The sequence below is a fragment of the Marmota monax genome, unplaced genomic scaffold (genome assembly GCF_021218885.2).
Source record: "Marmota monax isolate L192 unplaced genomic scaffold, Marmota_monax_Labrador192_F-V1.1 WCK01_AAM20220418_F8-fsc00151, whole genome shotgun sequence".
Taxonomy (NCBI): domain Eukaryota; kingdom Metazoa; phylum Chordata; class Mammalia; order Rodentia; family Sciuridae; genus Marmota; species Marmota monax.
The window spans coordinates 3,647,342-3,663,640 of NW_026694226.1; the positions used below are offsets into that span (position 1 = coordinate 3,647,342).

A 16,299-nucleotide genomic window follows, 5' to 3' on the forward strand; every position below is an offset into this window, starting at 1 on the left:
GGTTAGTCTCTGTCATACATCTCAGAACTTCTTGGCTTCTCTCTTATTCAGGGTTAAACCTCTAGTATCTAAGAGAGTATGCAGCACTTGCAGCTGTGAGTCTTTGGTAGCACTCGGTAGGTTCCCCATTTCCCCTTCTTCACTGCTCTGTGAGGGGCCATGCCCTGTCTTATAGGCTTACCTCAGGTCCCTGTTCAGGTGAAAGCTGCATGGGCTCTCTCTCATTCAGCAAGGAGGTCCACGGAACAGGTTAGTGGCTGTGGAGTTGCTAATCAAGACCTCCAGGACCAAGCTGGAAGAAGGTCTGAGTTTATTGCAGTTACCATGTATATATACTCAGGTGGTAGCTAGGCAGATTATAGGTAGCCACCAATACAACTTCTTGCTAACTGTCCTTGCAGCAACCAATGGAGGAGTGGACCGTGGAGCACCAGGACTGCAACACATGGCCTCATGCCCAGGGCTGTGCCTATGGTGTAAGTGGTCTGCCGTTCATGAGCCTAGCATGAGGGGAGTGGCCTGCCACTCAGGAGCCCTTAACATATGCCATGTAAGTAGTACTCCATGCATTTATCCCCACAGATTAGTTTTTGGCATAGGTTATGAGTATCTCTTTGAAAAGTAGCCAGTCATTTTGACACAATATACTTGCAACTTTTTGATAATAAAACAATTATTTTTTTTTAGTTCTGGACATTCTAGTGAAGCACTGTGTAATTAATCTCCACCCCCAGCCCTGATAATTTTTGATAAGCCCAAGACCTCCTTGTGGGAAGATAGAATCATTCAGCTGATTGTCAGATTTATAATGGGAAAAATAGTTTTCATTCAGTTTTTTTTTGTGTACCCAATTTAACATTATTATTTTTCTCCTTTATTCAAATGAATAAGAATGCACAATTTTCTGGCCATATCCTTGAAGGCTTGTTTTACCTGTTTATTCCTCAGAGTATAAATGAATGGATTCAGTAAAGGGGCAACTGAGTTATTAAGCACAGCTATTCCTTTATTGAAGGCAACTCCTTCTTTTGCTGAAGGCTTTATGTACATGAAGATGCAGCTTCCATAAGAGAGGGAGATGACAATCATGTGGGAAGAACATGTGGAAAAGGCCTTTTTCCTTTGTTGAGCTGAGGGGATCTTCAGAATGGTCCTGATGATGTTTGTGTAGGAGAGGATCACCGGCACCAGTGTGACTACCAGTGTCAGAAGTGCTAAGATAAATTCAAACAGTTCCAGTAGACTTGTATCTGAGCAAGATATTTCTACGAGGGGTCCATAGTCACAATAATAATGATTCAGCACATTGGACCCACAGAAATCTAACTGACTGGTCAAGATGATTAGGAAGAAGATGGTCAGGAAGCCACACAGCCAAGAGCAGAGTACTAGTTGGATGCAGACCTTGCTATTCATGATGGTGGTATAATGCAGTGGTTTGCAGATGGCCACATAGTGGTCATAGGACATGGCAGTCAGAAGGTAAAACTCACTGGCCCCAAAGAGAATGGCAAAGAAATACTGAGTGAAGCAGCCAGCAAAGCTGATAGTCTTGATCCCAGTTGAGATGCTGAATAGCAGCCTAGGAGTGAAAGTGGATGTAAAGGAAATTTCCAGGAAGGAGAAATTCCGGAGAAAGAAATACATGGGAGTCTGGAGGTGGGAGTCCAGCAGGGTGAGGATGATGATTGTCAGATTCCCAATGATGCTGAACATGTATGTGAGGAGGAGAAATATGAAAATGATAATCTGAAGCTCTGGGACATCTGATAGGCCCAGAAGGATGAATTCAGTCAAAGAATGGTTTTTAATTGCTAACTTCTAGTGCCGGTAAGCTGAGAAAGAGAAAAAGGAGTGTTGAGAAGGGGAGCAGAGCTCAGGAATATTGGGCAGAGGTTTATATTTCCTTGGAAACTTGTTCACAGGGAATTCCTCTGTCTAATCTGACCCAAAGAAAATGTCTTTTGGTCTTATTTTGGCCCTTCACAAAATCTATTTTTCAATTCCCACCTGGAAGTCTTTGTGTTTGGGTTCCTCTTGTCAGTGTAGAATAATATCCACCTTGGTCTCCTGAATGTTTCATCTGATTTTAATTTTTACCCCTACTTCTCACTTGGCTTTGATATGCTATCAGATGCATTGAACAATTCTCCTATTATTTTTGTAGGAATGTGTCATCCTTTCCCAGCCTTAATGCTTTGGTGATTTGCTTTACCACAGCCCTCTCCAACATATTGGATGCCTGTTCAATCCTTTTGTTCTGATAACAATTCCCAATATGTTAATGCCAGAGTAAACCACTCTTTTCATAGGTGCTAGATTTCATGCCAGGGAGTAGACAGAGCCCAAGAAAGCTTCAAAATATTGAAATTTGTATGAATCTCTCTTTCCATTTTAAAAATCTAATGGAATAATTATAGCAGCTAGTCAATAATTCTAAGAAGTGTTGTTTTTTAAACTGCCTTAAACCTATTGGTACATTGGTGCATGTGTATAATCCCAGAGACTCAGGGATTGAGGCACAAGTATTGCTAGTTCAAGTCTAGCCCAGGCAACTGAAATTCATTGAAGAATACCAACATATAGGAAAAAGTGTTTATCTGAACTAGGATTCCTTTTTTGCTTTTCAGGGTGCAGGACAAAGTTATGATTCTGTAACAGGATATTAGGGAGGATTTTGCCTTATAGACTATTCAGGGTTTCTTCCAGAGAAGAACCTACTACAATCAAGGGTCCATTGGGACATTTATCTTGTGTTGTAATCTTCAAGGAAATTATGGACCCTCAGGGTGCCATGTGAACTGAGTGCTTTTCTGGAACAAAAATTCACAATGGAGGTCCATCCATGCCTTTGTTCCAACATAACCATTGGGATTGAAGGTCCAAGGCCATGCCACCCAATGACTGGGAGACTTGGGCTTCTGCAGAATATATGTTCACTGGCCTGGTGGATTTTGGACCATTTTTCTGCTTTATAATTCAAACATTCACATTCATATTGTATAGAAGTCTAGAACTAGTCCACATAGATAATTGTTTGGAGATATTCACTGCATCATTGTTTTTAATAGTCAAATCTTACAAGCAATAAAAATTTTACTAATGAATAAATGGCCAAATAAATTATGATCATTTATTTTGTGGAATAAAATAGGAAATGTCTATGTAGTGCCTTGCATATGGTGATTATAACATATGGATAGAGAAAGATGTTGCAGCCCATTACACATAGTGTGATTTTATCTGGATGTTATACAGTCCAACATCTGGAAGAATACAAAATGGTCAGGAATAGTTATTTTGGAATCACACTGTACAAAAAGAATGGAAAACTTCCCTTTGAACTTCAGCCTTACTTGATGATTTAAAAATTTAAAAACAAGGGCTGGGGTTGTGACTCAGTGGTAGAGCATTTGCCTAGCATGTGTAAGGCACTGGGTTTGATTCTCAGTGCCACATAAAAAAAATGAATAAATAAAGTAATGATATTGTGTCCATCAACAACTAAAAAAAATAAAAATAAAAACAAAAGTATTAAAAAATTCAAAAACAAGCCCAAATGAGATTTTTATAACAAAAAAATTAAAAGATTAGTAGAGTTTCAATTCAGATGGATCTTATAATTCATTACCATGGAAGGACAACATTGATGACCTGTGTACATACTCACTTTTTGACACAGGAAAGACGATGAAAGATTGTATCTCTGAAGGCTGAGTAGCAAGCATCAGGCCTGAGAAGTCAGATGTGCATGAAAAATTGAAATAAAAATTACATGTTTTGTTCCTAATCCTAATGGATGCCCTGTTTGCTCACAAAGCATTTAGGCAGGATTATTGGGTCCTAATTAGACAAGAAGTCATTCTAGTTCTTCCTGCAATTAATCAAATGTTTGCTGCTACCCTTTTTCCATTGTTTCAAATTGGAACTCTTCCTATAATTCCTTGAGACTGGCTTATTAAAATCATCAAAGATCAAGGAACTTCCTATTCTTTATAGTCTCATTTTTTCTCTCTTTTAAAAAAAGACTTTTAAATTTGTTTTAATTAGTTATACGTGACAGTAAATGCATTTATGCACTTTGATATATTATACATAAATGGGGTATAATTTCTCATTTTACTGATTGTACATGTTGCAGAATCACTTTGATCATGCAGTCATATATGTACATAAGGTAATAAAGCCTGTTTCATTCTATTATTCTTCCTATCCCCATAACCCTTCATTTTCTCCATTTTGTCTGAAGGTTGGTAATGAACTTCATTGCAATTTTATATCAGATTCAGAGATGCACATTTCATATAGTTTAATCAGGAGAGACCTGGAGGGATAAATTATTGCCCTGGGATCTAGGTCCAGAAGTGTTAATTAGCCAACTGTAAAAAAATTAATATTGGGAATAAACTTTGAACAGGTAGCTAGGGAAGATGTTCCAAACAGACCCAAGAGGAAACTGGCATTGAGCATCACTAAGAGGGTAAATTCTTGTGGGTACTGAAGCAATGAACCCACAAAGTAAAAAATGAAACATGATGAGCTTTTTGAGCATCTTACCTGAGCTGGGCAGAGTTTTAGCAATATTCATTGCTTTTATCATTTAATTCTTATGCCATTTGGGGCAGTGGTTATTATTGGGCTCTTAGCTCACCTACTTATTATGAGTGTGACTTTGAGGAAATCACCTAACCTTTCTGTGTAGGTTTGCTTCATAATGGTTTTTGGATGTGGCAGGTAGAAGGTAAATCTCACTGTCCCTCTTCAACATGGGAAAGAAATACTGAGTGAAGCAATGAGCAGAGATGATAGTCTTAATACCAGTTGAGATGCTGAATAGCAGCCTTGGGGGGGGGGGTAAAAGTAGATATAAAGGAAATTTCCAAAAACGAGAAATTTGGGGGGAATAAATACATAGGAGTGTGGAGGTGGGTGTCTAGTAGGGTGAGGGTGAGAGTCTAGTAGGGTGAAGATTATGATTATCATATTTCCACTGATGCTGAGTATGTAGGTGAGGAAGAGATGTGTAAAAATTACAACCTGAACCTTCAAGGTGTCTGTTAGTCCCAGAGAATGAATTTTGTCAGAAAGTTTTGGCTTTTCATGTTTTGACTTTTTTTTTTTTTTTGCCTATGAGAAAACAAAGCAATTAAGTCAGTGAAAAACAGAAGAGCTGTGGTACCTTGAGGAGAGGCTACATGTTCATGTTGAATGAGTTGAAGTGTGTTTTTCCTTCAATGTGAGTCAATATTGATTTTCTATTGGGAGGGACTGGCTTTTCACAGGAATTGTTTTCTTAAACTCTCATGTAAGCAGATTTTTTTTCTCTGGCTCCCTTTTAGGATTTTCATGTCCTTTCCTAGCCTACCTTCTAAACTAATGCTTGAAGTATTTTCTCCATTTATGTTTGTATTTTCTGTTTGAACATACGTTTCCTTTATTTTTAATTTTTAAATGCCTTTTATTAGTTATTCTTAGTTATACATGACAGTATAATCCATTTTGTTAAAATTATACAATCATGGAATATATCTTATTATAATTAGTACTCCATTCTTGTGGGTGGGCATGATGGTGGGATTCACTTAGGCATTTTCATATGTGTACATAGGAATATTATATGAGATTTATTCTACTGTCTTTCCTATTCCTATCCTCCCCTGTTGTCTAATCTACTGAAATTTTCTTCTTCTCTTCCCTTCTTTATTGTGGTTTAGCTTCTACATAATAGTGAAAACATTCAATCTTTTTTTTTTTTGGGGGATTGGCATACTTCTTTGCTCTTTCATTATATTTGCTGATTTGGTAGTGATTTAGCACTCTCTTGGTGTCAATGGGGGTAGAAATGAGGGTAATTCCCACCTGAGGAGCCTTCAGTAGGGAATCAGCTGAACCATTAACACTGCCGTAACTAAAGATTTCCCAACTTCCATTTGAGTTTTTGAATTTATGGGATATCAGAATTGATATCATGAGACTCTATGTGTTTGCTTCTGGTGTCTGCTTTCCCTTAGATTCTAATTCTTATTTAAATGGTTTCAAGCAGAAGAAAGATAATATATCGCCAATTAGATTCCTGCTCTCATCCAGATTTATTAATAGCTTGTAATTGTGCTTTGACTAGAAAAATATATCTGAAATCAAAAGCTGAAAACCTCACTTAAGAGTCTGTAGTGTAGAACTTGATTGAATGGGGGCTATTCACATGCTTTGGGGATTTGTATAAGTACTATTTTTTTAGTATGTAGATGAGGAATAATTTTCTGAATATTTACCTAATATATCAAAATTGTATTTAACTTTAAGATTTATGTTAAATTGTTTTATGGGGGACAAGTGCATGGAATACTACATATATGGCATACGTTAAGGTGCCTGAGTGGTAAATCACTGCCCTTGAGCTAAGCACATGAGCGGGAAACCACTTAGCCCATAGGCACAGCCCTGGCATGAGGCCGCGTGTTGTAGTCCCTGCGCTTGCTCCATGGTCTGCTCCTTGATTGATTGTTGCAAGGACAGTTGACAAGAAGTTGTATTAGTGGCTGCCTATAATCTGCTTAACTACTGTCTGAGTATATATATGTGGTAACCGTGCAATAAAATTAAACCTGCTTCCAGCTTGGTCTCTGGAGGTCTTGATTAGTGACTGTGCAGCCACACTCTCCTCTACCCTGTTCCATGGACCTCCTCGCTGGATGAGAAAGAGACCACACATTGTATGTGACTTTTATTTAACTTTTTCCATAAATTTAAATTCTCAAAGACATTTTCCACAGGTAACCCACATGCATTTTATTAATAAGTGAAATTTCTCTCATATAATCCCCCTCATTACCATTCTTCTGGTTGTACCTGATATGGAATTACATTGGTCATGTATTCATATAAACCTAGGAAAGTTATGTCTCATTCATTATACTATCTTTTGTATTCCCATTCCCCTTCCTTTTCCTTCATTCCCCTTTGTCTAATCCAAAGTACTTCTATTCTTTCCTGGGTCCCATCCTTATTGTGAGTTAGCATCTGCATATCAGAGAGAACATTTAGCCTTTGGGTGTTTGGGATTGGTTTATTTCACTTAGCATGATAGTCTTTAGTTTCATCCATTACCAGCATTTCATTTCATTTTTATTGATGACTGAGTAATATTCCATTGTGTATACACACTACATTTTCTTTATTCATTCATCTGTGGAAGGGCACCTATATTGGTTTCATAGTTTAGCTATTGTGAATTGAGCTGCTATAAACATTGATATGGCAGCATTACTATAATATTTAAGTCCTTTGGGTATAAACTGAAGAGTGGGTTACCCATTTGCAGTCCCACCAGCAATGTACGAATATACCATTTTCTGCACATTCTTGCCAACATTTATTGTTACTTGTGTTCTTGATAATTGGAGAAAAGACAGCCCCAACAAATGATGCTGAGAAAACTGGAAATCCATATGTATCAAATGAAATTAAACCCTAATCTCTCTCCTTGCACAAAACTCAACTCAAAATGGATCAGGGACCTAGGCATTAGAACAGAGACCCTACAACTAATAGAAGAATAAGTGGGCCCAAATCTACATCATGTTGGATTAGGAATTGACTTCTTCAATAAGAGTGCTAAATTTTAAGAACTAAAATCAAGAATCAACAAATGGGATTGTATCAAACTAAAAAGCTTCTTCACAGCAAAGGAAACAATCAAGAATGTGAAGAAAGTGCCTATAGAATGGGAGAAAATCTTTGCTACCTGCACCTCAGATAGAACATTAATCTCCAGGATAAATAAAGAACTCAAAAAAATTAACATTGGAAAAACAGATAACCCAATCAGTAAATGGGCAAAAGAACTAAACAGGCACTTTTGAGAAGAAGAAAAAGGATCAGTCATCAAATATATAAAAAAAGTTCAACATGTCTAGCAGTTATTAATACAGAAATTTCATCTCACTCTAGTCAGAATGGCAATTATCAAGAATACAAGTAACCTTTGTTCTTCAAGACATTTCTGTTCCCAAATTCTACATCTCATATCACTCTTCAAAAGTGTCAGGTGAATTCTTTATATATCCTGGAAATTAGTGCTCTATTTTGCTCTATCTGATGTGTGTGTACTAAAGATGTTCTTCCACTCTCTGGGCTCTCTCTTCATGTTATTGATCATTCCTTTGCCGAGAAGAAGCTTTTTAGTTTGAATCCATCCCATTTATTGATTCTTAATTTTATTTCTTGCACTTTAGGAGTCTGGTTAAGGAAGTCAATGTGGGCTCACTTGATCCACCTGAAGCCCACTGAATAACTGAGGAGGGTGTGGCAACGGAGTCAAAAAGAGACCTCTGGAGACCAGTTTCAGAGAACTCATTTCACTTTATTATTGCATAGGCAAGCCTTTTATGCATAGCCTGTTACTGGGCAAATTAGCTGAGGGTCGTAATAATCCAAAGAGCTAGAAACATCCTTACAAGCAGCAACCAATGGGCTAATAGGTCAGCAGAAAATAGCAGAAGGAAAAGGAATATCCTGTGTACCAGAGGGTGGCCAGGTTACCATGATGATGGGCCACGAATATCTGGACTCAGTGTGCTGACTCCTGAGAGCCCCTCACATAGGCTGTTTTCCAGCTCACAGGCCCAATAAGTCAAGACCTCATTTGACATGATAAAGATTTGGGTCCATTCTTACTTCTATTAGGTGCAGGGTTTTTGGTCTAAGTCTAATTCCTCAGTCCTTGAACTCAAAAAACTTAATACCAAAAAAAAAAAAAAAAAAACAAAAAAACAAACACACACACACACACACACAAAAACAAAAAAACAAAACCCATAAACCAAATAACCCAATCAATAAATGGACTAAGGAACTGAACAGACACTTCTCAGAAGAAGATATACAAGTGATCAACAAATATATAAAAAAATGTTCAACATCTCTAGAAATTAGAGAAATGCAAATCAAATCTACTCTAAGATTTCATCTCACTCTAGTCAGAATGGACATTATCAAGAATACAAGCAACAATAAGTGTTGGTGAGGATGTGGGGGGGAAAAGTTACACTCCTATATTGCTGGTGGCACTGAAAATTGGTGCAGCCACCATGGAAAGCAGTATGGAGATTTCTTAGAAAACTTGGGATGGAACCACCATTTGACCCAGCTATTCCATTCCTTGGTCTATACCCAAAGGACTTAAAATGAGCATACTATAATTATGCAGCCACATCAATGGTTATAGCAGCTCAATTCACAATAGCTAAACAATGGAAGCAACTTATATGCCCTTCAGTAGATGAATGGATAAAGAAACTGTGGTATATATACAAAATGGAATATCACTCAGCATTTAAAAGAGAATAAAATTATGGCATTTGCAGTTGAATGGATGGAATTGGAGAATATCATGCTAAGAGAAGTAAGCCAATTCCAAAATGCCAAAGGCCAAATGTTCTCTTTGTTAAGTGGATGCTGATTGATAATGGAATGAGGGAGCATGAGAATAATGGAGGAACTTTGGATTGGTAAAAGGGGAGTAGGGGAAGAGAGGGATATTGGGAGTAGGTAAGATGGTGGAATGAGATGGATATCATTACACGTATGATTGCACAAATGGTGCGACTCTGTATCATGTACAACCAGAGAAATGAAAGTTGTGCTCCACTTGTGTACAATGAAGTGAAATGCATTCTGCTGTCCTGTATAACTAATTAGAAAAAAAAGTTAAAAAAAGGTGTCAGATGACTCTTGTGCCAAAGATCAGTCTCTTTCTAATTTTTTTTCTTTGTTTTTTAAATATTTATTTTTTAGTATTTTGCGGACACAACATCTTCGTTTGTATGTGGTGCTGAGGATCGAACCGGGGCCGCACGCATGCCAGGCGAGCGCGCCACCGCTTGAGCCACATCCCCAGCCCCTCTTTCTAATTTTTAATAAAAGAAAACAGTAACAAATGATATTTACCATAATCTAAAAAGCATTTTAATGTGCATGGCTTTATTTGGTTATAACTATCATAATGGAAAATAATAACTATCATTAATTGAAATCTTTCTGTGTACCAAACCTTGTCATTATTTGATTTGATTCCAATATTAACCCATTGAGGTAGGTATTATTACTATTCCCATTTTTATTTATTTTTATTTTTTTAAAATTGTAGTTGGACACAATAGCTTTATTCAATTTATTTATTTTTTGTGTCATGCTCAGAATCACACCCAGGGCCTCACCCGTGCTAGGCAAGTGCTCCACTGCTGAGCCACAACCCCATTTTTTTAGATAAAAGAACTAAAGTTTGTTGAAACAGGCAAATTCATCAAATCTCAGTTACTAAATTGTGCACCCTGACTCCATAGTCTAAATTCAGCAGCCATGGTGGGATGATTTTCCACCCCTCACCCAGAGGCAGGGAGATTAAGACTTTTAGCCCAAGTTTACAATGAGATAATGTGGATTAATGACATGGCGAGGATAGCAGTTGTGGTGAGTGTGGAACTGAAGCTTGCAAAGTGATTTAGTCAAGAGTCTATTCTAATGAGAATTAGAAGAATTTATAAGCTCAAATTAGTGTTGTTTTAGCATAATCCTGGCCATATGTATGCCTTTTCCAGTCACCTGCCATCTGCCACTGTGGACCTCTGGACTCTTTTTTTTTTTTTTTTTTTAAAGAGAGAGAGAGAGAAAGAGAGAGAGAATTTTTTTTTTTAATATTTATTTTTTAGTTTTCGGTGGACACAACATCTTTGTTTGTGTGTGGTGCTGAGGATCGAACCCGGGCCGCACGTATGCCAGGCAAGCACGCTACCACTTGAGCCACTTCCCCAGCCCTCTGGATTGACTTGATGCCGAGTATGCTTAACAATCTATCCATGCCCCACCAGATTCAGAACAAGTACTTTGGGTCAGTTTCCCCAACTTCACCCTCTTTCATTACTCCACTCTTTCAGCAGGAAGAAGCTTGGAGATGTCATTGCCCATTTTTACATAGAAAATGACAGTGGAGGAATGTAACAGTGACTCACTTTATGCTTTGAATATAGCCCTTGCTGCTCTGCCAATGCAACTTATTATTAAAATGGACATGGTTCTTTTCCTCTCTCCCTGCTCCTCCCTAATCTCTCCTGCTCCATAATCTCAGGGAAAACAGAGTTACCTTTTTTTTCCCCTCCTAGGCAGAGTTATCTGTCCTTGAGCACATACCCATCAAAGGAATGAAGTAACTGAGACTTTGGGGATGGCAGAAGAACCTCTCAGAAATGACTATATTCCAGCTTAACAAGTGAATTACAACTTGGACAGAGAACATGTGGAATATAACTTTTGAATCAGCTCTTTAAAAGCTAAAAGCCCCTGCTCAACTGGATGGGCAGAATCACAGCGTCTGGGGATAGGAGTCCCCTGTGCCTCTTCTTTGCTAACAAGGCAATATACCTTCTTTTTCCTTTTCAAAAAAAATTGTATTACTATATCATTGTAAATATTTATTCCCCCTTATTCTTGCTCTCTTCTTCAGGAATACACATTGCACATGTTTTATAGTATTTGATCTTGTGCCATGATGCTGGAATGATCTTTCCCTCATTTCGGTTTTTTATCTTTGCATTTAATTTGGGTATTTTTTGGCTGGGCTGTAGCTCAGTGGCAAAGCATTTGCCTAGCATGTGTGAGACACTGGGTTCAATCCTCTGCACTATTAAAAACAAACAAATAATTTGGATATTTTCTCTTGACTTATCACTCATTGTTTCTTAAACTGTGTTCAGTAGGCTTCTGAGAAATTCTTTATTTTTGTCACTATGTGTTATATTTCTAGCATTCAATTACACTCTTAAAAAATACTTTGTTTCCACGAAATTTCCAAAATGTACAGGCATATTTTCCCCATTGTCCACTAAATCCTTAACATGATAAGCACAATCATTTCCTAGTTCCTGCATGATAATATGAGTATTGGTTATATGTGAGAATAGTTATATTTAGTAATTTATGTTTTACATAAGAAATTTGCTTTAGTTGTTTCCTCTTTTTTTTGTGGAAATGGGGATTAATTGTTTCCTCTTTATTTTGTATGACATGTAGTATTTTATTTTATGTTGAACTACATATGTAGGTAAATATTTACAGGTAAGTTGTATTGATGCCCTAAAGAGGGATCACAGGAGTCTAAGATCTAGTTAGTAGCTAATTTTGAGTGCCAGAGGGACAATGTGGTAGCTTACAAGGGGAAATTGATCTCCTATAGTATAAGGACATACAGAGTTTAGTGGCATGTTGATCTACTTGTTATGGTTGTTGAGCTCCAGAAATCTCTGAATTCTTAGCAAGGCAGGTGTGTTATGAAGCTCAGGATCCTGATGGGGGAAACATGACTAGAAATAGGAAAAAAGGATGTCTGGATATATGTTTGAGTATTTCCACATTTTTAACCCTGTGAACAATTGGAATTCAGATGTGACTCACTCTTCCTTAGTAAGAGATAGCAGGAAGATGTTTCAGAGGTGTCTTCTATGCAAGAGAACAAATGTTTCCTTTGGGAGCTGTTCCCATCTATTTTCCTAGGTACTAGGCTGACATATTAGGGTTAAACCCCATATAGTGTAGGTGGAGACCTGGTGGCTTAGTCAGGGAGATAGAATCTATATACTGAAATAATTTTAATCACCAGACAACTTGTCCAGGCTGCAGTCAGAGGTAGTTTATTGGAAATCGATATTGCTTAGGGGTCAGGCATGTAAGACTATTGGAGCTAGACTTTATGGACTTGGGAGAATTTCTCAAGATGTGGGATTTAATGTCTGGGCAAGGACCTCGCTTCATGGCTATGCTGTCTCCTTGAGCCTGGAAAAAGCAATGCCCAACACTCATTGATGTGGAAATTCCTGGTTCCCCTGGAAGGTGACAAAGGAATGAGTAAAGATGTAAGAGCCTAAGAGCCTCCAAAGATTTGTTCCAGAAGAGGCCCTACATTCTCCAATGAGATGGGGACTGGGATTTTGAGAGGGGAACCAGCATCACTAAGGTTCAATGGTGACTTTCATTCACCAAGGGTGATGGTGGAGAGAGATAGATGGTTATGGAGCTGTGCTTGTTAATATTCCTGGGAATGAAGAGGCTTGAAGCATTAGAGGCCAGTTTGCTCTACTTATGCACAGAAGCCAGGGGTCTACCATCCTCACAATGACTGGCAAGGCCAGAGGGGCACCCATGGGACCTTCTATGCAAGGAGCTATGGAGAGGGTTAATAGACCATGGTGTAGCATCCTTAATAATCACCCTAACCTCCCAGAATCATCTTTAAATGTGTCCTCTAAACATCAGGAGCAGCCTTGTTACACTCTAGTCTTGATGGATTTTTATCATTGCCAATACTGCCTAAGATTTCTCTTTTCCTGAGTCTCCCTTACAATGGAATCTAGATGATTACATTTAACACCTTTCCTTCTGATTTCAGCACCCAAAAAGGACAGCCAAACCTTAAGACTACTCATATTGGGGCTGGGATTGTGGCTCAGCAGTAGAGTGCTCACCTAGCACATGTGAGGCCCTTGGTTCGATCCTCAGCACCACATAAAAATAAATAAATAAAATAAAGGTATTATGTCCAACTACAACTAAAAAATAAATATATATATATATATTTTAAAAAAGAATATTTATGTCACCAAACACTGTAACATAAAAAATCCTTTTTGTAAGTGATGACAGAAAGAGGCAGTCATTAGGGTCACTGAAAGGAAAAGCTACAGAAATAAATTTGTTTAAAACTATAGAAAAGGTGATCTTATGAAGTAGTTTTATGCATAGATTATGAACAACCTCTTCTGTGAAGCAGCCAGTCATTTTTGACACAGTATATCTACAGCTATTTGATAATAATAAAATAATTACTATTTTTTTCAGTTTTGAAAATTGCAGGGAAGTGCTCTATCACTGAGCTCCACCCACAACTTTGATAATTATTGATGAGCCCTAGAGCTCCTTTGGGAAGATAGAGTCAATCATTTAGCTGATCATAAGATTTACAATATTTTTATTGCATGGAAATGGAAGGAGACCCTCAGAGTTATACAAAAGTACATACAAGAGGAAGTGAGGGGAAAGGGAAAAATAATATAAGGGGGACAAATGAATGCCAGTAGAGGGGGCAGAGAGAGAAAAGGGGAGGGGAGGGGAGGGGAGGGGGGATAGTAGAGGATAGGAAAGGCAGCAGAACACAACAGACACTAGTATGGCAATATGTAAATCAATGGATGTGTAACTGATGTAATTCTGCAATCTGTATATGGGGTAAAAATGGGAGCTCATAACCCACTTGAATCAAAGTGTGAAATATGATATATCAAGAACTATGTAATGTTTTGAACAGCCAACAATAAAAAATTAAAAAAAAATAAATAAAAAAGAAAAAAAAAGATTTACAATATTTTTAAATTAAATATTTAATTTTTAAATATTTTTAAATCAGTTTTTTTTGTGTACACACTCTAAAAATATTTTCCTCTTTTTTTAAATAAATCTAAAAGTTATCTACCAGACAAATTGAACTAGCCTTCTTTAATTATCTATTTCTTGGTGGAAATTTGATATAAAATTTTGACAGTTACTTACTCTGAATTTATCTAAGAAATCACTTTAACAACCAAAATTCACCTTCAGGAATATCATTAACAGTTTTCATTTGTTTTGAGGCCACTAAAATGAATCAAGATGCACAATTTTTCTGGCTATATCCTTGAAGGCTTGTTTTACCTGTTTATTCCTCAGAGTATAAATGAATGGGTTCAATAAAGGAGCAACTGAGTTATTGAGCACAGCTATTCCCTTATTGAAGGCAACTCCTTCTTTTGCTGAAGGCTTTATGTACATGAAGATGCAGCTTCCATAAGAGAGGGAGATGACAATCATGTGGGAAGAACATGTGGAAAAGGCCTTTTTCCTTTGCTGAACTGAGGGGATCTTCAGAATGGTCCTGATGATGTTTGTGTAGGAGAGGATCACCAGCACCAGTGTTACCCCCAATGTTACAACTGCTAGGATAAAATCAAACAGTTCCAGTAGACTTGTGTCTGAGCAAGATATTTCTATGAGGGGTCCATAGTCACAATAATAATGATTCAGCACATTGGACCCACAGAAATCTAACTGACTAGTTGGGATGATTGGGAACAAGATGATCAGGAAGCCCCATAGCCAAGAGCAGAGTACTAGTTGGATGCAGACCTTGCTGTTCATGATGGTGGTATAATGCAGAGGTTTGCAGATGGCCACATAGCGGTCATAGGACATGGCAGTCAGAAGACAAAACTCAGTGGCCCCAAAGAAAAAAGCAAAGAAGAACTGAGTAAAGCAACCAGCAAAGCTGATAGTCTTGATCCCAGTTGAGATGCTGAATAGCAGCCTAGGAGTGAAAATGGATGTAAAGGAAATTTCCAGGAAGGAGAAATTCCGGAGGAAGAAATACATGGGAGTCTGGAGGTGGGAGTCCAGCAGGGTGAGGATGATGATTGTCAGATTCCCAATGATGCTGAACATGTATGTGAGGAGGAGAAATATGAAAATGATAATCTGAAGCTCTGGGACATCTGATAGGCCCAGAAGAATGAATTCAGTCAAAGAGTGGTTTTTCATTGCTAACTTCTGGTGCCTGTGAAGCTGAGAAAGAGAAAAACTAGTGATTAGAATCAGAGCAGAGCTCAGGAATATTGAGCAGAGGTTTAGATTTCTCTGGAAACTTCTTCATAGGGAATTCCTCTGTCTAATCTGACCCAAAGAGAATGTCTCTTGGTCTCATTCTGGTGCTTCACAAAATTTATTTTTCAATTCCCATGCAGATGGCTTTGTTTTTGGGTTCCTATTTTCAGTATAGAACAATGACCACCTGGATCTCCTGAATGTATCATCTGAATTTTAATTTTTATGTGTTTATTTTTATTTTTTACCCTGTCATATATATGATATCTCTTTTCCAGTATTGTAGTCATCATGTTTTATCTTTCCCTTATTTTTATTTCTTGGTGATTAGCTTTACTGTGGCCCTCTCCAACATGTTGGATGTCTGTTTGATTTTTTTTCTCTGATCAATAACAATTTACAACCTACTATTGATGGAAGAATCACCCTTTTTCTGAGTTTTTTTTAGTTTTTGTGCCTGGAAACATAGCTTGAGAAAGTTTCAAAATAATTAGTTCTGTATAAATAATTTCCTCCATTTTTATCTAATGACAAAACAATAGTAGATAGTCAATCATGGCAAGAAGTGTTTCTTTAATTAATTTAAACATATAGGAAGAAATGTATATGAATTGGAATTCC

General features: G+C 37.5%; 2 protein-coding genes across 2 annotated transcripts; both read right to left on the bottom strand.

Moving 5' to 3' along the window:
* Positions 1–861: 861 nt before the first annotated feature.
* LOC124108203 (olfactory receptor 6C4-like) lies at positions 862–2,233 on the bottom strand. The gene is made up of 2 exons (XM_046466603.1): positions 2,216–2,233; positions 862–1,821 (listed from the first exon to the last, which is right to left on the bottom strand). Exons 1-2 carry the CDS (start codon positions 2,231–2,233, stop codon positions 862–864), a joined length of 978 nt encoding a protein of 325 aa, XP_046322559.1.
* A 12,446-nt stretch (positions 2,234–14,679) lies between these two features.
* LOC124108204 (olfactory receptor 6C4-like) lies at positions 14,680–15,615 on the bottom strand. Its single transcript, XM_046466605.1, has one exon. The coding sequence runs from the start codon at positions 15,613–15,615 to the stop codon at positions 14,680–14,682; it is 936 nt and encodes a 311-aa protein (XP_046322561.1).
* Positions 15,616–16,299: the final 684 nt, after the last annotated feature.

Excerpts from the sequence above, each read along its gene's own strand:
- LOC124108204 (XM_046466605.1), bottom strand. The coding sequence starts at position 15,615 with ATGAAAAACCACTCTTTGACTGAATTCATTCTTCTGGGCCTATCAGAT.